Here is a 22,795-nt window from a genome sequence, read left to right as displayed (position 1 = left end):
GGCCCCCAGCCTCTCAGTCAGAAGTTCAGTAATATATCAGAGATAACAGAGCTACTGTTTTTGCTAACTAACCTCTTTATTATTATTATTGTACTTTAAGTTCTAGGGTACATGTGCACAATGTGCAGCTTTGTTACATATGTATACATGTGCTGTGTTGGTTTGCTGCACCCATTAACTCGTCATTTACGTTAGGTGTTTCTCCTAACGCTATCCCTCCCTTAGCCCCCACCCCATGACAGGCCCTGGTGTGTGATGTTCCCCGCCCTGTGTCCAAGTGTTCTCATTGTTCAATTCCCACCTACGAGTGAGAATATGTAGTGTTTGGTTTTCTGTCCTTGCAATAGTTTGCTCAGAATGATGGTTTCCAGCTTCATCTATGTCCCTATAAAGGACATGAACTCATCCTTTTTTATGGCTGCATAGTATTCCATGGTGCATATGTGCCACATTTTCTTAATCCGGTCTGTCGTTGATGGACATTTGGGTTGATTCCAAGTCTTTGCTCTTGTGAATAGTGCCGCAGCAAACAGACATGTGCATGTGTCTTTATACTCACATGATTTATAATCCTTTGGGTATATACCCAATAATGGAATGGCTGGGTCAAATGATATTTCTAGTTCTAGATACTTGAGGAATCGCCACACTGTCTTCCACAATGGTTGAACTCGTTTACACTTCCATCAACAGTGTAAAAGCATTCCTGTTTCTCCACATCCTCTCCAGCATCTGTTGTTTCCTGACTTTTTAATGATTGCCACTCTAAATGGTATGAGATGGTATCTCATTGTGGTTTTGATTTGCATTTCTCTGATGACCAGTGGTGATGAGCATTTTTTCATGTGTCTGTTGGCTACATAAATGTCTTCTTTTGAGAAGTGTCTGTTCATATCCTTTGCCCACTTTTTGATGGGGATGTTTCATTTTTTCTTGTACATTTGTTTAAGTTCTTTGTAGATTCTGGATATTAACTCTTTGTCAGATGGGTAGATGCAAAAATTTTCTCCCATTCTGTAGGTTGCCTGTTCACTCTGATGTAGTTTCTTTTGCTGTGCAGAAGCTCTTTAGTTTAATTAGATCCCATTTGTCTATTTTGGCTTTTGTTGCCATTGCTTTTGGTGTTTTAGTCATGAAGTCCTTGTCCGTGCCTGTGTCCTGAATGGTACTGCCTAGATTTTCTTCTAGGGTTTTTATGGGTTTAGGTCTAACATTTAAGTCTTTAATCCATCTTGAATTAATTTTTGTATAAGGTGTAAGGCAGGGATCCGGTTTCAGCTCTCTATGTATGGCTAGCCAGTTTTCCCAGCACCATTTATTAAATAGGGAATCCTTTCCCCATTTCTTGTTTTTTGCCAGGTTTGTCAAAGATCAGATGGTTGTAGATGTGTGGTGGTATTTATGAGGGCTCTGTTCTGTTCCATTGGTCTATCTCTCTGTTTTGGTACCAATACCATGCTGTTTTGGTTACTATAGCCTTGTAGGCATGGTGCCTTCAGCTTTATTCTTTTGGTTTAGGATTGTTTTGGCAATGGGGGCTCTTTTTTGGTTCCATATGAACTTTAAAGTAGTTTTTTCCAATTCTGTGAAGAAAGTCATTGGTAGCTTGATGGAGATGGCAGTGAATCTGTAAGTTACCTTGGGCATTATGGCCATTTTCACGATATAAATTCTTCCTATCCATGAGCATGGAATGTTCTTCCATTTTTTTGTGTCCTCTTATATTTCGTTGAGCAGTGGTTTGTAGTTCTCCTTGAAGAGGTCCTTCACATCCCTTACAAGTTGGATTCCTGGGTATTTTATTTCTCTATGTAGCCATTGTGAATGAGAGTTCACTCATGATTTGGCTCTCTGTTAATTGGTTTAGAGGAATGCTTGTGATTTTTGCACATTGATTTTGTGTCCTGAGACTTTGCTGAAGTTGCTTATCAGCTTAAGGAAATTTTGGGCTGAGACGATGGGGTTTTCTAAATATACAATCATGTCATCCTCAAACAGGACAATTTGACTTCCTCTTTTCCTAATTGAATACCCTTTATTTATTTCTCTTGCCTGATTGCCCTGGCCAGAACTTCCAACACTATGTTGAACAGGAATGGTGAGAGAGGGCATCCCTGTCTTGTGCCAGTTTTCAGAGGAAATCCTTCCAGTTTTTGCCCATTCAGTATGGTATTGGCTGTGGATTTGTCATAAATAACTTACTACTTTGAGATACATCCCATCAATACTAGTTTATTGAGAGTTTTCAGCATGAAGGGCTGTTGAATTTTGTCGAAGGTCTCTTCGGCATCTATTGAGATAATCATGTGGTTTTTGTCTTTGGTTCTGTCTCTGTGATGGATTATGTTTATTGATTTGCATATGTTAAACCAGCCTTGCATCCCAGGGATGAAGCCAACTTGATCTTGGTGAATAAGCTTTTTGATGTGCTGCTGGATTCAGTTTGCCAGTATTTTACTGAGGATTTTCGCATCAATGTTCATCAGGAATAGTCTTATAAAATTCTCTTTTTGTTGTTGTGTCTCTGCCAGGCTTTGGTATCGGGATGATGCTGGCCTCATAAAACGAGTTAGAGAGGATTCCCTCTTTTTCTATTGATTGTGGAATAGTTTCGGAAGGAATGGTACCAGCTCCTCTTTGTACCTCTGGTAGAACTCAGCTGTGAGTCTGTCTGTTCCTGGACTTTTTTTGGTTGGTAGGCTATTAATTATTGCCTCAATTTCAGAGCCTGTTATTTATCTATTCAGGGATTCAACTTGTGATTTAGTCTTGGGAAGGTGTATGTGTCCAGGAATTTATCCATTTCTTCTAGATTTTCTAGTTTATTTGCTTAGAGTGTTTATAGTATTCTATGATGGTAGTTTGTATTTCTGTGGGATCGGTGGTGATATCCCCTTTATCATTTTTTATTGTGTCTATTTGATTCATCTATCTTCTTTATTAGTCTTGCTCTAGCAGTCTATCAATTTTGTTGATCTTTTCAAAAAACCATCTCGTGGATTCATTGATTTTTTTGAAGGATTTTTTGCATCTCTATCTCCTTCAGTTCTGCTCTGATCTTAGTTATTTCTTGCCATCTGCTAGCTTTTGAATGTGTTTGTTCTTGCTTCTGTAGTTCTTTTGCAATGTTAGGGTGTTGATTTTAGATCTTTCTTGCTTTCTCTTGTGGGCATTTAGTGCTATAAATTTCCCTCTACACACTGCTTTAAATGTGTCCAAGAGATTCTGGTACATTGTGTCTTTGTTCTCATTGGTGTCAAAGAACATCTTTATTTCTGCCTTCATTTCATTATTTACCCAGTAGTCATTCAGGAGCAGGTTGTTCAGTTTCCATGTAGTTGAATGATTTTGAGTGAGTTTCTTAGAGTTCTAGTTTGATTGCACTGTGGTCTGAGAGACAGTTTGTTGTGATTTTACATTTGCTGAGGAGTGCTTTACTTCGAACTATGTGGTCAATTTTGGAATAAGTGCGATGTGGTGCTGAGAATAATGTATTTTCTGTTGATTTGGGGTGGAGAGGTCTGTAGATGTCTATTAGGTCTGCTTGGTGCAGAGTTGAGTTCAAGTCCTGGATATCCTTGTTAACTTTCTGTCTCGTTGATCTAATATTGACAGTGGAGTGTTAAAATCTCACATTATTATTGTGTGGAAGTCTCAGTCTCTTTGTAGGTCTCTAAGGACTTGCTTTATGAATCTGGGTGCTCCTGCATTGGGTGCATATATGATAGTTAGCTCTTCTTGTTGCATTGATCCCTTTACTATTATGTAATGGCCTTCTTTGTCTCTTTTGATCTTTGTTGGTTTAAAGTCTGTTTTATCAGAGACTAGGATTGCAACCCCTGCTTTTTTTTTTTTTTGCTTTCCATTTGCTTGATAGATCTTCCTCCATCCCTTTATTTTGAGCCTATATGTGTCTCTGCACATGAGATGGGTCTCCTGAATACAGCACACTGATGGGTCTTGACTCTTGATCCAATTTGCCAGTCTGTGTCTTTTAATTGGGGCATTTAGCCCATTTACATTTAAGATTAATATTCTTATGTGTGGATTTGATCCTGTCATTATGATGTTAGCTGGTTGTTTTGCCCATTAGTTGATGCGGTTTCTTCCTAGCATCAATGGTCTTTGCAATTTGGCATGTTTTTGCAGTAACTGGTACCAGTTGTTCCTTTCCATGTTTAGTGCGTCCTTCAGGAGCTCTTGTAAGGCAGGCCTGGTGGTGACAAAATCTCTCTGCATTTGCTTGTCTGTAAAGGATTTTATTTCTCCTTCACTTATGAAGCTTAGTTTGGCTGGATATTAAATTCTGTGTTGAAATTTCTTTTCTTTGAGAATGTTGAATATTGTCCCCCACTCTCTTCTGGCTTGTAGAGTTTCTGCTGAGAGATCTGCTGTTAGTCTGATGGGCTTCCCTTTGTGGGTAACCTGACCTTTCTCTCTGGCTGCCTTTAACATTTTTTCCTTCATTTCAGCCTTGGTGAATCTGACAATTATGTGTCTTGAGGTTGCTCTTCTTGAGGAGTGTCTTTGGGGTGCTCTCTGTATTTCCTGAATTTGAATGTTGGCCTGCCTTGCTAGGTTGAGGAAGTTCTCCTGGATAATATCCTGAAGAGTGTTTACCAACTTGGTTCCATTCTCCCCATCACTTTCAGATACACCAATCAAATGTAGATTTGGTCTTTTCACATAGTCCCATATTTCTTGGAGGCTTTGTTCATTTCTTTTTACGCCTTTTTTCTCTAAACTTCTCTTCTTGCTTCATTTCATTAATTTGCTCTTCAATCACTGATACCCTTTCTTCCACTGATCAAATCAGCTACTGAAGCTTGTGCATGTGTCGTGTAGTTCTCGCGCCATGGTTTTCAGCTCCATCAGGTCATTTAAGGTCTTCTCTACGTTGTTTATTCTCGTTAGCCATTTGTCTAATCTTTTTTTAAGGTTTTTAGCTTCCTTGCGACGGGTTCGAACATCCTCCTTTAGCTCAGAGAAGTTTGTTATTACCGGCCTTCTGAAGCCTACTTCTGTCAACTTGTCAAAGTCATTCTCCATCTAGCTTTATTCCGTTGCTGGTGAGTAGCTGCAATCCTTTGGAGGAGAAGGGGAGCTCTGGTGTTTAGAATTTTCAGCTTTTCTGCTCTGATTTCTCCCCATCTTTGTGGTTTTATCTACCTTTGGTCTTTGATGATGGTCACCTACAGATGGGGTTTTGGTGTGGATGTCCTTTTTGTTGATGTTGATGCAATTCCTTTCTGTTAACAGTTTTCCTTCTAACAGTCAGGTCCCTCAGCTGCAGGTTTGTTGGAGTTTGCTGGAGATCCACTCCAGACCCTGTTTGCCTGGGTATCACCAGCAGAGGCTGCAGAACAGCAAATATTGCAGAACAGCAAATATTGCTGCCTGATCCTTCCTTTGGAAGCTTCGTCTCAGAGGAGCACCTGGCTGTATGAGGTGTCAGTCGGCCCCTACTGGGAGGTATCTCCCAGTTAGGCTACACGGGGGTCAGGGAACCACTTGTGGAGGGAGTCTGAAGAGGCGGTCTTGTCCGTTCTCAGAGCTCAAATACCATGCTGGGAGAACCACTCCTCTCTTCAGAGCTGTCAGACAGAAACGTTTAAGCCTGCAGAAGTTTCTGCTGCCTTTTGTTCAGCTATGCCCCTACCCCCAGAGGTGGAGTCTACAGAAGCAGATAGGCCTCGCTGAGCTGCAGTGGGCTCCACCCAGTTCCAACTTCCTGGCTGCTTTGTTTACCTACTCCAGCCTCAGCAATGGCAGACGCCCCTCCCCCAGCCAGGCTGTCTCCTCAAAGTTCGATCTTGAGCTGCTGTGCTAGCAGTGAACAAGGCTCCATGGGCATGGGACCCGCTAAGCCAGGAGCGGGATATAATCTCCTGGTGTGCTGTTTGTTAAGACTGTTGGAAAAGCGCAGTATTTGGGTGGCAGTCTCCTGATTTTTCAGGTACAGTCTGTCACGGCTTCCCTTGGCTAGGAAAGGGAAATCTCCCAACCCCTTGTGCTTCCCAGGTGAAGTGATACCCCACCCTGCTTCGGCTCACCCTCCGTGGGCTGCACCCACTGTCCAGCCAGTCCCAATGAGATGAACCTGGTATCTCAGTTGGAAATGCAGAAATCACCTGTCTTCTGTGTCGATTATGCTGCAAGCTGCAGACCAGAGCTGTTCCTATTTGGCCATCTTGGAACAGACCACTTGCTTGCTAACTAAGCTCTTAAACAAACAGATGAAGTACATGATGTACCATTAAATTATTGAAACTTTTTCATAAGCAACATATATAATTATTCCCTTGTGGTTTTGTTTTCAAAAATGGGGTCTCTTTATGTTGTCCAGGCTTGAGTATAATTCAGCAAGATCATAGCTCACTATAGCCTCAGCCTCCCCATATCTGGAACAACATAGTAGTGTGTACTACTATGTCTGGCTTCTTGTAGTTTTTTATTATTTTTTATTTTTTTTAAAGACAGCTCTTATTATGTTGCCCAGCCTGGAGTGCAGTGATTATAGCAGATGTGATTATAGCACACTATAGTCTTGAACTCCTGGGTTTAAATGATCCTCTGCTTCCACCACCCGAGCGGCTGAGACTACAGGTGCACACCACCATGCCTGGCTCTCCTTGCAGGTGTTTTTGTTTTGTTTTGTTTTGTTTTGAAATGGAGTCTTGCTCTGTCACCCAAGGTGGAGTGCAGTGGCACAATCTCTGCTTACTGCGACCTTCACCTCCTGGGTTCAAGTGATTCTCCAGTCTCAGACTCCCAAGTGGCTGGGATTACAGGCACACGCCACTATGCCTGGCTAATTTTTGTATTTTTGTAGAGACGGGGTTTCACTGTGTTGGCCAGGCTGGTCTCTAACTCCTGACCTCAGGTGATCCACCCACCTAGTTGTAGTTTTTAAAATCATTTTTCATACTTCTGAGATCCCAGGAAGCCATATTAGGGTATACTGCTGCTTCAAGAAACTTTGAAACCTAATCTTTTTGTATGACAAGATGGAGTCTCTCAAATTTGGGTAAAAAGACAACAATTGGGATTAAGTTGGATTAAAACCACAGAAGAATTTTAGCATTGATATCTAAATACATTTTTTTCATCGTATGAGTAATACATGTTTATTGTAGATAAATTATGTTTTATAAGTTATGTATTTATATATTGCAAATTATAAATTTTAAGTAAAAAATTGTTGATGTTTAATGTAATTTGTTCTACTTACATATATATTTTCTACTTACATATATATTTTTTATAAATATGAGATTATCAATACATACTGATTGCCATTAGCTTTTTCCTCATAGCAGCATATCATGACTTCCTATATCTATTAACATATTTATTTCTTAATTTTTAATGGCTGAGTGGTGTGGTACTCTTGATGAAATTTATAGTTTATTTAGCCAGTCTCCTTTATTGGACGTTTATTTTCAGGTTTGCATTAGTAATAAGCACAGTGGTCATTTTTGCATAATTCTTTCTTAGGGTGAATTTCTAGAAGTAAAATTTCTGGATCAAAGAGTTCACATTTTTGAGGCTTTAAATCTGAATGCCAAATTGTGGTCTCCAAAGGTTGTAGCAATTCACATTCCTGAGAGGCCTGAGATTTAAATTCACATTTAATGAGTATTAAAGTGTACTCATTCTCCCTATCATGGATAGTAGACATTTTTCCAAATCATTGTTAACCTAGTCATTTAAAAAATTTCATCTCAGTCGGGCACCGTGGCTCACGCTTGTAATCCCAGCACTCTGGGAGACCAAATGAGCACTCTGGGAGACCAAAGCAGGCGGATCACCTGAGGTCAGGAGTTGGAGACCAGCCTGGCCGACATGGTGAAACCCTGTCTCTACTGAAAATACAAAAATTAGCTGGATGTGGTGGTGCACGCCTGTAATCCCAGCTGCTCGGGAGGCTAAGGCAGGATAATTGCTGGAACCTGGGAGGTAAAGCCTGCAATGAGCTGAGACTGCACCACTGTGCTCAAGCCTGGGCAACAGAGCAAGACTCTGTCTCAAAAAGAAAAATTCATCTCTTTGTTTTAATTGGCATTACTCATGAAATTGATCATTTTTTAGCTTCACTGTCTATTGTAGATGTTGGTCTCACAAATGAGAAGCTCACAGTCTTGATTACAGATACTTCAGAAACTTTTCCCCATTCATTAATCAAAGTTTGCAATGATTTGTTTTCTCTCCAGGAACGACTGAAGCTGGTGACTGTTTTGGGTGCTGGCCTTCTCTGTGGAACTGCTCTGGCAGTCATTGTGCCTGAAGGAGTACATGCCCTTTATGAAGATATTCTTGAGGGTGAGAAAGAGAAGAACCTTGTTTGAGACATGTTATTGACTTGGAGGGTTAGCAGGATGAAGCTTAGTGCTATGTTTTCTGAGCACAGTTCATGTTTACCATAGAGTTCTAACCTGAGAAGAATTGTTGAGAGATATCTTGATATCTTTGATATTGAACACATCCTTAGCAGTTTGTGAACTGAATGCCCCAAATCATGAATACCACTTAATGTCTGTTTGCCATAGTGCATGAATATGAGTCATTTTAAGTTGTGACAGTTCTTTTTTCATGCTTACTCAAGCACTTCCCAAATCCCACATGATAGTGGCTGCATTTTTTGCTAATTTAAAAATATATAGATATAAATATTTAAATTTAAGGACCCTTTACAGTAAACTTTATAGATAATTGGTGAGGACCCATGCAGTAAAGGATAACTGAAAAATTAAAGAGGACTTTCCTGACCCTAATAGCAACAAGCAGAGGGAACAGTATAGCTGTGTGAGAGTAAATGCTTGGTGGTCAGCTTGGTTCACTCACCAGCAAAGTAATTTGGTCCTTCATACAGCTGAAAAGCATACTTGATTTACATTTGCAACTTAGCAAAATCTGATTACTACATGTCATGAAACTTCACAGTTTCCTGTGAAGGATTGACATCACAGCTGTTAAATCCGTGAGCTGAATCCTCAAGCACCAAGTCTACCAGATGTTAAGAATAGTATAAAGAGGTAGGCACTTCTAAATTTCTTACTAGATACAATATAATAAATACTTTTTCACATATTGGTAGAGGAAAAGAACTGTGTCCTTCATCCAGAATGATGATGCTCTTAGGCCGGGGTTTGATAGACAAAGAGTTTTGGCAGATATAAATGAGGATTGCAGAAGTGTTGCAAGATAGGACAGGGGCTGAGGAGTGGTCAGCTGTGTTGGGGAACAATAATAAATCAGTGGTCTTTACCTTACAGCAGTGGTCTCTACTTTTTTATGGTCACACATCCTACAGGAGGAGTGGGGAATGATTTACATGCACTATTGCACTGATTTAATGTGTACATTATAAAATACACTCCTAAAATAGGAACGTTTTTGAGGCCTGAGATTTAAATATACATAGAAGAACAATATTTTCTTTCATATTCTAGTGGGTCATCTTGAAGTTTTCTAGGATATGATTCCACTATAGAAATCACTGTCCTAGTATTTGTCCTTTTATGAATGGCACTTTGTTTTCTAAAATTGTCTGATAATGAAAATTCCTTGAGGAAGAGGTACATTTTAAAAGTATAATTTCCTGACTTCCAGCCTAGATTCCTTAATCTCCAGGAAGGATCCTGGGAAGACCTTTTTTTTTTTTTTTTTTTTTTTTGAGATGGAGTCTTGCTTTGTCAACCAGGCTGGAGTGCAGTGGTGCAATCTCGGCTCACTGCAAGCTCCGCCTCCTGGGTTCACGCCATTCTCCTGCCTCAGCCTCATGAGTAGCTGGGACTACAGGCGCCCGCCACCACACCTAGCTAATTATTTGGAATTTTTAGTAGAGACGGAGTTTCGCCGTGTTGGCCAGGATGGTCTCGATTTCCTGACCTGGTGATCTGCCCTCCTCGGCCTCACAAAGGTAATATCTATTTTTAACAAATTGTCTGCGATTCTTATGAAACAAGTTTTAGAAACACTGGAGTAGAGGAAAGAAATGCTTCAAGTATAGTTTCTTTGTGTTATTTTAATATCAGTTTGAGATATAATTTACAAACCATGTTTCAGGTATAGTTGGGGGTTTTTTGTTTGTTTTTTTATTTGTTTGTTTTGAGACAGGGTCTCACTTTGTCGCCTAGGCTATCGTCCAGTTTTGCGATCACAGCTCAAATCTCTTGGGTTTAAGCTATCCTCCTGCCTCAGCCTCCTGAGTGGCTGGGTCTATAGAAGCACACTGCTATGCCTGGCTAATGTTTTATTGTTTTTTGGAGCTATAGAGTCTTCCTCTGTTGCCTAGGCTGGTCACCAATTCCAGGGCTCAAGTGGTCCTCCCACGTTGGCCTCCCAAAGTGCTGGGATTACAGGTGTGAGCCACCACACCCAGCCCAGGTGTAGTTTAAGACTAAAATTATCTACCATGTGTTAGGTTGTGTGTAGAGAAAAACTCTCTCTAACCATATTTTTCCTCTGCTCTCACATGACAACAATCGTAAACACAGAAGAAAACTTCTGTAACCAGATGCATGAGATATCTCCCCACTACCAGGCAGTGGACACCAGCCAAGTGTCCTCCAATTTAATTTAATTCTGATGCTGTCTACCTGGAGGCAGTGTCAGATCCCACAGATTGAGGACTCAGTCCCCAAGACTGCTCCCTTCTTCACCCATCACCAATCGCAAGCCTGGGCCTCTGGAACTGACCAACTGGCTTAAAGTTAGGATTCCCACAACCCTGTCTTTGGGTTCAGTTAATTTGTGAGAGTGGGTCACAGAACTCAGAGAAACACTTACATTTACCAGTTTACTAAGAATGATATTTTAAAGGATACAGATAAACAGCCAAACAGCCAGATGAAGAAATACAAAGACTAAGGTATGGAAGGGTCCTGGGTGCTAGAGCTTCTGACCCTGTGGAGTTGGGGTGCACCACCCTCCTGGCACATGGATGAGTTCTTCACCTTTCTGTCAGCCCTGATATGTGTTCAGCTAGCCAGATGTTCCCTGAACCCTGTCCTCTTGGGTTTTTACGGAAGCTTCAAGATGTTAGCATTCCTCCCCACAGGGTTTAGGATCGTACCCTCTCATGGGAGCTTAAGACCCCAAGTCCTGCCTTGGGGCAGGTGAAAAGAGGGCAGGAGAAGGTCGGAAGCCTGCTCTTGAGGCCTACCACACCCAACAGTATAACAAAAGACTGCAACAAGGGCTATGTAAGTTATGAACCACGAACTGTGGACAAAAACCAATATATACGCATACATTTGTGTGTGTGTGTATGTATATGTGTGTGTAGTATATATACTTATATATACTTTGTATACATGTGTTTACATATATACACATAGGTACACACACACATAAAATAACACCAAAGGTTGCATTCCCTTATTTTCAGTTTTCCTGATTTTTGACCCAAAATAATTTTTTTTTTTTTTTTTCCAGACAGGGACTCACTCTGTCTCCCACGCTGGAGTGCAGTGGTGTGATCACTGCAGCCCTGACTTCCCCAGGCTCAGGTGACCCTCCTACCTCAGCCTCCCAAGTAGCTGGGACTGCAGGCGCATGACACCACACCCAGCTAGTTTTCAGATTTTTTAATAGAGATGGGATTTCACCATATTGCCCAGGCTGGTCTCGAACTCCTGGGCTCAAGTGATCCGCCCACCTCAGCCTTCCAAAGTGCTGGGATTACAGATGTGAGCCACTGTACCCAGCCAGAATAATTTTATGGTGTCATTTGAAAACAGATTACAAAGTGCTTTATAGGTCTTTTCTGAAAATAAACATTCTCTTTAACCTTCCATCATAGATTAGTTTCCAGCCCTAAGTCATTTAAATTTTTTAAAAAATATTTTCATTTATATATTTTACATTCACTTTTTTGGTGTACACATCTACAAGTTTTGACAGATGCATAGAGAGTGATGTTATCACCACTGCAATCAAGATACAGAATAGTTTTGTCATCCCCAAAAATATGCTTGTGCTGTCCATTTGTAATAAAATCTTTTCTCCACTCCCAACCCCTGGCAACCACTGATCTCTGTCTATATAGTTTTGCCTTTTCAGAATGTCATAAATGGAATCATGTAACCTTTGGGTCTGGCTTCTTACTTAGCATAATGCATTTGAGGGTCAGTATATGAAGGGAAAATGTTTATTATGGAAAAACTATACATGGATTTCAAAAAACTTTTTTGCATTAAAATAAGCTTGCGCTAACTCTTTATAACATGTCTGAACAGGATCTACTTAGAAGCACTAAGAAGGTTAAGACAGCAGTTTGAAAAGAGCCCATATCAGAGCAACATGAATTCTGCTCAGATTGAAACAAGAACAAACAGTAAATTTATGGGGAAGGTTGGGTGTAAGAATGGTACAATCATTGATGGTTTACAAAAAGTTTACGGGGACCAAGTGTGGTGGCTCACGCCCATAATCCCAGCATTTTGAGAGTCAAGGTGGGCGGATCATGAGGTCAAGAGATTGAGACCATCCTGGCCAATATGGTGAAACCCCATCTCTACTAAAAATACAAAAATTAGCTGGGCGTGCTGGCGCATGTCTGTAATCCCAGCTACTTGGGAGGCTGAGGCAGGAGAATCGCTTGAACCCAGGAAGTGGAGGTTGCAGTGAGCCAAGATCACGTCACTGCACTCCATCCTGACAACAGAGCAAGATTCTGTCTCAAAAAAAAAAAGTTTATGGGGACAGTGCCCCAAAGAACTCAGCAGTTTACAAATGGCTAACTTGTTTTAAGAAGGGACAAGATGATGTTGAAGATGAAGCCTGCAGCAGGAGACCATCCACACCTATTTTCTTTCCTTTTTTTTTTTTTGAGACAGAGTCTATCGCCCAGGCTGGAGTGCAGTGGCCAGATCTCGGCTCACTGCAAGCTCTGCCTCCCGGGTTTACGCCATTCTCCTGCCTCAGCCTCCCGAGTAGCTGGAACTATAGGCGCCCACCACCACGCCCGGCTAGTTTTTTGTATTTTTTAGTAGAGACAGGGTTTCATTGTGTTAGCCAGGATGGTTAACAGGGTGGATCCGCCCGTCTCGGCCTCCCAAAGTGCTGGAATTACAGGCGTGAGCCACCGCGCCCGGCCTACACCTATTTTCAAAGAAAAAATTAATTTTGTTCATGCCCTAACTAAAGAAGACCAACAATTAACAGCACAAAAATTAGCCAGCCCCATAGCTCTGTAAATTGGTTCAGCTTACACAATTCTGACTGAAAATTTTACATTGAACAAACTTCCCACTCAGTAGGTGCCAAAACGGTTTGTGCCCAGATCAGCTGCAGACAAGAGCAGAGCTTTGAATGGAAATGGGACCCAAGTGGGATCAAGATCCTGGAGCATTTTTTTTCAAGGAATTGTAGCAGAAGATGAAACATGGCTTTACCAGTACGATCCTGAAGGCAAACCACATTCAAAGCAATGGCTACTGAGAATTGGAAGTGGTCAGTCAAAGCAAAAGTGGATCGGTTAAGAGCAAAAGTCACTGGCAACAGTATTTGGGGATGTGCAAGGCATTTTACTTGTTGATTTTCTAGAGTGCCAATGAACCATAACATCTGCGTATTATAAGAGTGTTTTTAAAAAATTAGCCAAAGTGTTAGCAGAAGAATGACCAGGAATGCTTGATCAGAGAGTCCTCCACCACAACAATTTTCCTGCTCATTGCTCTCATCAGACAAGGGCAATTTTGTGAGATTTTTCAACAGGAAAGTTTTGGGTACCCGCTTTACAGTCCTAATTTGGCTCCTTCCGACTTCTTTTTGTTTCCTAATCTTAAAATCTATAAAGGTACCCATTTTTCTTTGGTTAATAATGTAAAAAAGACTGCATTGACATGATTAAATTTCCAGGACCCTCAGTTATTTAGGGGTGAACTAAATAGCTGGTATCATCATTTACAAAAGTGTCTCACACTTGATAGAGCTTATGTTCAGTAATAAAGTTTATAGTTTTAAATTTTTTAATCTTTTAATTCCATTTTTCCACAAGCTTTTTGAAGTCCCCTTATATTGTTCTGTGTATCAATAGTTTGTACCTGAGTAATATTTCGTTGTTTGCATGAACCATATTTGTCTATTCTTTCACCAGTTGGAAGACATATATGTGGGTGGTTCCTGGTTTGGGTGACTATGAATAAAGTAACTATTAATGTACAGGTTTTTGTATGAACATGAGTTTTTATTCTTCTTGCATACTTACAAGCGCCAGCCTGGGCAACATAGTGAAACCCTGTCCTTACAAAAAATTACTCACGCGTGGTGCTGCACACCTGTAGTCCCAGCTACTTGAGAGACTGAGGTGGGAGGATTGCATGAGGCTGGGAGGCAGAGGTTGCAGTGAGCTGAGATTGTGCCACCGCACTCCAGCCTTGGCAACAGAGCAAGACGAAAGAATACTTACAAGTAGGATTGCTGGGTCACATGACAAATATGTGTTTAATTTCATTAAAAAACTGACAAACTTTCTAAAATGACTGTAATATTTTGCATTCTCATCAATAATAGATGAGAGTTTCAGTTCTCCCCTTCCTTGTCAACACTTAGTGTTGTCTGTTTTGTTTTAATTTTTTATTTTAGCCATTCTAATAGCAGCGTAGTGATATCTCAGTGTGGTTTTAATTTGCATTTCCCTGTGATGATGCTGGACATCTTTTCATATGCTTAATTGCCATTGTTACAGCTTCTGTGGTGATACCAAACAGTTTGTTCATTTTAAAAATTGAGTTTTCTTATTGAGTTTTGAGAATCCTTTATATATTCTAGATACAAGTCCTTTATCAGATATATGTTCTACAGATATTTTCTCCTAGTTCGTGGCTTATCTTTTCATTCTCTTAACAGTAACTTTTAGAGAGCAGTTTTTAATTCTGATGAAGTCCAGTTTATCAGTTACTTCTTTTGAGATTTTGCTTTTGGTGTCATATCTAAAACCCCTTGCTGAGCCCAAATTCACAAAGATACTATCTCTTTTGTTTTCTTCTTGAACTTTTATGATTTTCAGTTTTACATTTAATTCTATGATTTATTTTGATATAATTTTGAATGCAGGTGAAAGTTCATTTTTTGGCATATGGGTGGATGTTCAGTAGTTCTAACACCATTTGTTGAAAAAAACATCCCTCCTCTATTGAATTGTCTTTGCACTTTTGTCAAAAATCAATTAACTGTGTTCGTGTTGGTCTATTTCTGGATTCTCTATTCTGTTTTATTGATCTGTATGTTTACCTTTTACTGGTACTATGTTGTCTTGATGTAGCTTTATAGCAAATCTTGAAATCAAGTAGTGGAGTCTTTCTTTGTTCTTAGTTTTCTCTTTTTTTTTGAGACAGAGTCTCACTCTGTCACCCAGGCTGGAGTGTGCAGTGGCGTGATCATAGCTCACTGTAACCTTGAACTCCTGTGCTCAAACAATCCTCCCATTTCAGCCTCTCCAGCAGCTAGGACTATGGGTGCATGCCACCATGTCTGGCTAATTATTTAAACTTTTTATAGAGACAGCCTCACTCTGTTGCCCAGGCTGATCTTGAACTCCTGGCCTCAAGCGACCCTCCTACCTTGGCTGGGATTACAGGCAGGAGCCACCCCACCCAGCCCACTTTGTTCTTATTTTTCAAAATTGTTTTGGCTTTCCGTAAACTTCTTTGCCTTTCGATAAACATTTTAAAATCAGCTTGTCAAATATCTATAGAATAAATCATGCTGAGATTCTAACTGAAATTGAGTTGAATCTATAAATTTGGGGGAGAAGAGACATCTTAAGAATATTGTATTTTCCAATCCATGAGCCCCGTATATCTCTCTATTTATTTAGATCTTCTTTGATTTATTTCATCAGTGTTGTAATTTTAGCATGCAGATCGGCAGATAGTTTATTGATTTATGCCTAAATATTTCAGGTTTTTAGTAATTGTAAATATTACTTTTATAATGTTTTCAATGTCTAGTATTCTAGCATATGGGAAGTTCTAGTATAAGAAATTTCATTTCGTATAGGCGCTTTTTTGTAGATTCCTTGGGATTTGCTACATAAATAATCATGTCATCTGTGAATAGGGACAACTTAGCCTTTTCCTTTCCTAGCTGCCTTTTTTTTTTTTTAACCTTCCTTATTGCATTGACTAGACTATCCATTATGAGATTGATTAGGAATGAAAATGAGCATTCTTGCCTTACTTTCATTCAGTCCTTCATTAAATATAAGGTTAGGTATAGATTTTTTATGGATTCCCTTTTTCTCTCTCTCTCTTTTTTTTAAACTTTTATTTTAGATTTAGGCAGTACATGTACAGGTTTGTTACCTGGGTCTGTCTCATGATGCTGAGGTTTGGGCTACAAATGATCCCATCACCCAGGCACTGAGCATACCAATAATTTTTCACCTTTTGCCGTCTTCTTTCCTCCCCTTCTAGTAGTCCCCAGTTTCTATTACTGCTGTCTTTATGTCTATGAGTACCTGATGTTTAGTTCCCACTTATAAGTGAGAACATGTGGTATTTGGTTTTCTGTTCCTGCGTTAATTTACTTAGGGTAATAGCCTCCGGCTTCATCCACCTTGCTGCAAAGGACATGATTTCGTTCTTCATATGGCTGAATGGTATTCCATGGTGTATATGTACCACATTTTCTTTATCCAGTCCACCGTTGATGGGCAACTAGGTTGATTCCATGTCCTTGCTATCCAGAATAGTGCTGTGATGAACATAAGAGTGCACGGTGTCTTTTTGGTACAGGGATTTGTTTTCTTTTGGATAGATACACAGTAACGGGATTGCAGGGTTGAATGTTAGCTCTGTTTTATTCTTCAAGAAATCTCCAAAACTGCTTTCCACAGTGACTGAGCTAATTTACATTCCCACCAACAGTGTGTAAGTGTTCCCTTTTCTCCCTAGCCTTGCCAGCATGTTGTTTTTTGACTTTTTAATAATATCCATTGTGATTGGTATAAGATGATATCTCATTGTGGTTTTGATTTGCATTTCTCTGCTGCTTAGTGATTTGGAGCAGTTTTTCATGTTTGTTGGCAGCTTATATGTCTTTTTGAGAAGGGTCTGTTTATGTCTGCCCATTTTTTAATGTGATTGCCTTTTACTTATTCAGTTTTTAAAGTTCCTTATAGATTGTGGATACTAAACTTTTGTCAGATGCCTAGTTTGTGAATAATTTCTCCTATTCTGTAGGTTGTCTGTTTATTCTCTTGATAGTTTGCTGTGCAGAAGCTGTTTAGTTTTATTAGGTCCTACTTGTCAATTTTTGTTTTTGTTGCAATTGCTTTTGAGGACTTAGTCATAAATTCTTTCCCAAGGCTGATGTCCAGAGTGGTTTCCTAGGTTTTCTTCTAGGATTCTTATAGTTTGAGGTCTTACATTTAAATCGTTAATTCACCTTGAGTTAGTTTTTGTATTTGGTAAAAGGTAGCGGTCCAGTTTCATTACCCTGCATATGGTTAGCAAACTATCCCAGCACCATTTATTGACTAGGGAGTTCTCCATGTTGACTTGTTGAAGATCAGATAACTGTCAGTATATGGCTTTATTTCTGGGTTCTCTATTCTGTTCCATTGGTATATGTGTCTGTTTTTGTACCAGGACCACACTGTTTTGGTTACCGTAGTCTTACAGTGTAGTTTGAAATCAGGTAATGTGTTGCCTCTGGCTTTGTCCTTTTTGCTTAGGATTGTTTTGGCTATTTTTTCTGTTTTTTGGTTCCATATGAATTTTAGAATAGTTTTTTTAGTTCTGTAAAAAATGATGTTGGTAGTTTGATAGGAATAACATTATATCTGTAGATTGCTTTGGGCAGTATGGCCACTTTAATGATATGAGGAAGTTTCATTCTGTTCCTAGTGTGCTGAGAGTGTTTATCTTGAATGGTTGTTGAATTTCATCAGATGCTTTTTTCAGTCTGTTAGTGGAGTGAATTGCAGTGATTGATTTTCAGATGTTGAACTAGACTTGCATATATTCACCTCCTAGTTATTGTATATAATTCTTTTTATATGCTGCTAGATTCAATTTACTAATATTTTATTAAGGATTTTTGTGTTTCTGTTCATGAAGAATATTGGCCTGTAGTTTTCCTTTCTAACAACATCTATGTATGGTTTTATCAGGGTAATGCTGGCCTCTTAGATTTGGGAAGTGTTCCCTTCTTTTTTATATGCTAGAAATCAATAATTTTTCTTCCATAAATATTTGTTAGAAATTACTAGTGAATTTGCCATCTTGGCCTGGAGTTTTCTATGATGGAAGGTTATTAACTATGAATTCAGTTTTTTAAATAGATAGATATAGGACTGTTCAAGTTACCTATTTCTACTTGAGTATGCTTTGGAAGTTTGTGTCTTTCAAATAATTGATTTATTTCCTCCTACTTTTTAAAGTTTCTTTAGGTGAAGCTCATTGATTTGAAGTTTCCCTTCCCTCCCCTCCTTTCCTCTTCCCTCCCCTTTCCTTTCCTTTCTTTTCTTTTCTTCTTTTCTCCGAGGCAAGGCCTCACTCTGTCACCCAGGCTGGGTACAGTGGCACAATCTCAGCTCACTGCAACCTCCTCCCCCGAGGTTCAAGTGATTCTAATGCCTCAGCCTCCCAAGTAGCTGGAACTACAGGCTCGTGCCACCATGCCCAGCTAATTTTTGTATTTTTAGTAGAGACAGTTTCACCATGTTGGCCAGGCTGGTCTCAAGCTCCTGACCTCAAGTAATCCTCCCACCTCGGCCTCCCAAAGTGCTGAGATTACAGGCATGTAATTCTTTTCTTTTCTTTTTTCTTTTTTTTTTTTTTTTACAACAGAGTCTTGCTCTGTTGCCCAGACTGGAGTGCAGTGGCATGATCTTGGCTCACTGCAACCTCCGTCTTCCGGGTTCAAGCAATTCTCCTGTCTCAGCCTTGCAAGTAGCTGGGATTACAGGCGCCCACCACCATGTCTGACTAATTTTTGTATTTTTAGTGGAGACAGGGTTTCACCATATTGGTCAGGTTGGTCTTGAACTTCTGAACTCAGGTGATCCACCTGCCTCGGCCTCCCAGAGTACTGGGATTACAGGCGTGAGCCACCGCACCTGGCCTATTCTTTTCTAAGAATTTAGGCTAGGCATGGTGGCTCACGCCTGTAATCCCAGTAATTTGGGAAGCTAAGGCAGGAGGATAACTTCAGACCAGGAGTTTGAGATTAACCTGAGCTACATATGAAGACCCTCTATTTACAAAAAATTTTTTTTTTTTTTTTTTTGAGACGGAGTCTCACTCTGTTGCCTGGGCTGGAGTGCAGTGGCCGGATCTCAGCTCACTGCAAGCTCTGCCTCCCGGGTTTACGCCGTTCTCCTGCCTCAGCCTCCTGAGTAGCTGGGACTACAGGTGCCCGCCACCTCGCCCGGCTAGTTTTTTTGTGTGTTTTTTTAGTAGAGACGGGGTTTCACTGTGTTAGCCAGGATGGTCTCGATCTCCTGAGCTCGTGATCCGCCCGTCTCGGCCTCCCAAAGTGCTGGGATTACAGGCTTGAGCCACCGCGCCTGGCCAAAAAAAAAATTTTAAAAATGAGGTGGGCGCAATGACTACAAAAAAATGAGGTGGCCTCAGTGACACACACAGCAGGAGGTTGAGACTGCAGTGAGCCATGATTATGCCATTGCACTCTAGGCTGGATGAGAGAACAAGACCCTCTCTGAAAAAAGAATTTAATGCTATAAATTTCTTTCTAAGCACTACTTTATTTGCATCTCAAAATTTTAGTGTGCTATATTTTTATCTTTATTTAGTTTGAAATATTTTCTAATTTCTTATGCAACTTCGTCTTTTACCCATGTGTTACTTAGAATTGTGTGATTTAATTTCCAAATTTTTGAGTGGTGTTTTTTTAAAATTTGGTTGGTTGCTTCGTTTTGTCCCTGATTCTGTTACTGATTTCGAGTTTAACTTTATTATCGTAAGAGAATATACTTAGTATGATTTGAAAACTTACAAATTTGTAAATGCTTTTTTAATGGTCCAGAATATGGTTTATCTTGTGGAATGTTCCATGTACACTTGAAAAGAATGTACATTCTCTTGTTCTGTAAATTTCAAGTCAAGTTGTTTGATAATATTGGTCTTCTATATCTTTGCTGATTTTCTGCTTCTATCTGTTACTAAGACGGGAGTATTGAAGTCTTCAAATATGATCGTGGATTTATCTGTTTCTCTTCATTTCTATTAGCTTTTGCTTTATGTATGTTGAAGCTCTTTGGTTAGGTACCTACATGTTTAGGAGTGCTATGCCATGGTGAATTGACCTTTTTAATCATTGTGTAATATCCCTCTTTATTCCTGATAATATTTCTCGTTCTCAAGTCTACTTCATCTAATTTTAATATAACTACTCAGTTTTCTCTTGATCATGGTTGTATCTTTCCCCGCTATCCTTTTATTTTTAGCCCGTGCCATTCATTTAAAGTGGACTTCTTACAGATGGCATACAGTTGTATCTTTTTTAAAAACCCTAGTTTGACAACCTCTGTCTTCTAATTGGTGTGTTTAGACCAGGGATTAGCAAACTTTTTCTGTAAAGCATCAAATAGTACATATTTTAGGCTTTGTGAGCCATGTGATCTTAATTTGTACTTCTTACCTCTGCCATTGTAGCCAGATTCCCTGATTCATTCCTCTGTCCTTTGCAGTCTACTGTTTTCTTTATTTTATTTTATTTTATTTATTTAGTTTTTGAGACAAGGTCTTGCTCTTTTGCCCAGTCTGGAATGCAGTGGCGTGATCTGGGTTTGCTGCAACCTCTGCCTCTCCGGTTCAAGCAATTATCCTGCCTCAGCCTCCCAAGTGGCTGAGATTACAGGGGTGTGCCACCGCGCCTGGCTAATTTTTGCATTTTCAGTAGAGACAGGATTTCACCATGTTGCCCAGGCTGGTCTGGTACTCCTGACCTCAGGCGATCCACCTGCCTTGGCCTCCAAAAATGCTGGGATTATAGGCGTGAGTCACTGTGTCTGGCCATTCCCAGTTTATTATTGATCCCATCCAGTGAATTTACTACTTTAGATATTATATTTTTTAGTTCTGAAATTTCCAGTTGGTTTCTTTTTACAGTTTCTGTTTCTCTGCTGAGGACATTCATTTATTTGAGGATTTTTTACCTTTAGGCCAGGCACAGCAGCTCATGCCTATAATCCCAGCACTTTGGGAAGCCCAGGTGGGAGGATCACTTGAGCCTGGGATTTCCAGACCAGCCTGGGCAACATAGCAAGACAGTCTCTATTTTTTTAAAAATATTTTTCAAAAAGTATGTTATCTTTAGCTTAGAGAACATAGAGAACATAGTTCGAGTAGCGGCTTTGAATGTTCCGGTATCTAAGTGATCTATGGGTTGGGTTGATTGTCTTTTCCCTTGGTAATTGGTCAGAATTTTCTGTTTCTTTGTATGTCATATAATTTGATTGTATGCTGGACATTTTGAATATTATAACTTGAGAATCTGAGTCCTGTCAAAATCTCTGAAGAATGTTTGTTTCTTTTGTTTTAGCAGAAAGTTAACCTATTTAGATTCAGTCTGAAAGTTCTGTTTTTTTTTGTTTTTGTTTTTTTGATGATGGTTCTCATTTTAGCTGAGTTTTCAAAGCCTTTACAATGCTGCTTTGGCTATGTCCTGTGTATACTGAGTTCAGGAGTGAGCCTGGGACTTGTGCCATTTATACATAGGATTAACACCTCCCTCAGCTCTTTCCTCTCAAGTGTTCCTTTCACATTCTCTTGCAAACAGACCCCCTTTTCCTGGTCCTCTGTCAAGAAAGACAAGGTTTCTCTAGAGTTTTGTCTGCATGTGTTGCATGTGTGGCTGCATGCAACACTGCATGTGTTGCCACCACATAGTTCCATGTAACTTGGGCTTCCATCAAAGGAAAGTAAGAGCAGAAAAGGCAGAGCAGCATAACCAGGTTTCCCCCTAGACACTTCAGACCACTGGAGTCCCTTTTTCTATTTGCCCTGGCCGGAAAGATGGGGTTTTAACTGCCTTTGTTGCCACCATGCAGTTTTGCAACTGGGGCTGCCTTAAAGGCAGGACCAGGAAAGAAAAAAGAGGAAGGAAAGAAAAAAAGGGGAGACTTTCCTGTACTTCACTACATCTTAGCAACCTCTTTTCTTGGTCCTCTGGCCAGAAGGACAGGATCTCTCTAGAATTTTTTCTGCTTTCCATTCACTTGCTGCTGTTTACGTTTTGTAGTCCTGAAGTAGCTGTCTTTTGGTGTGTTTTGTCCAGTTTTTGTTGTAATCATTGGGCGATTGACGTCAAAATGCACTTACTCTAACATGGCCAGCATCAGATGTCTCCAACATTCCTTTTAAAATTTAAAATGTTAATACCCCTGTTAAAGAAATTTTTTGTTGTTTTTTTGAGACAGAGGCTCACTCTGTCACCCAGGCTGGAGTGCAGTGGCACGATCTCAGCTCACTGCACCCTCCACCTTCCAGGTTCAAGCAATTCTCTGCCTCAGCCTCCTGAGTAGCTGGGATTATAGGCACCTGCCACCATGCCCGGCTAATTTTTGTATTTTTAGTAGAGATGGGGTTTCACCATCTTGGCCAGGCTGGTCTTGAACTCACCATGTCGTGATCCACCTGCCTCAACCTCCCAAAGTGCTGGGAAGAGTAACTCAAAACAAATGTGTGAGGTAACTTAACCATGATATTACCTTTCAGCTAAGCTGTCTCCAAATTTTTTACATCTTCATACTGATGAGTTTAGACATATCATTGTAATTTTGTTTTTGCTGCTGTACTCTCTCTTTTCTTACCCTCTT

General features: G+C 40.0%; 1 protein-coding gene across 3 annotated transcripts in view; it reads left to right on the top strand.

Annotated features, from left to right (window-relative positions):
- The window catches only part of SLC39A9 (solute carrier family 39 member 9), a 66,800-nt gene that overhangs the window by 20,523 nt on the left and 23,482 nt on the right, over positions 1-22,795 (top strand). For 2 of the 3 annotated variants that reach the window (XM_023182728.2, XM_023182737.1), the window contains exon 2: positions 8,214-8,322. In XM_023182728.2, the coding sequence (XP_023038496.1) occupies positions 8,214-8,322 (109 nt within the window). Of the gene's footprint in view, positions 1-8,211; positions 8,323-22,795 lie in introns of those variants that run through there. The other variant, XM_023182747.1, reaches the window with a different exon arrangement.

Source organism: Piliocolobus tephrosceles, chromosome 6, assembly GCF_002776525.5.
Source record: "Piliocolobus tephrosceles isolate RC106 chromosome 6, ASM277652v3, whole genome shotgun sequence".
NCBI classification, from domain to species: domain Eukaryota; kingdom Metazoa; phylum Chordata; class Mammalia; order Primates; family Cercopithecidae; genus Piliocolobus; species Piliocolobus tephrosceles.
The sequence above is the reverse complement of the archived record's forward strand: the minus strand, read 5'-3'. Positions and strand labels throughout refer to the sequence as shown.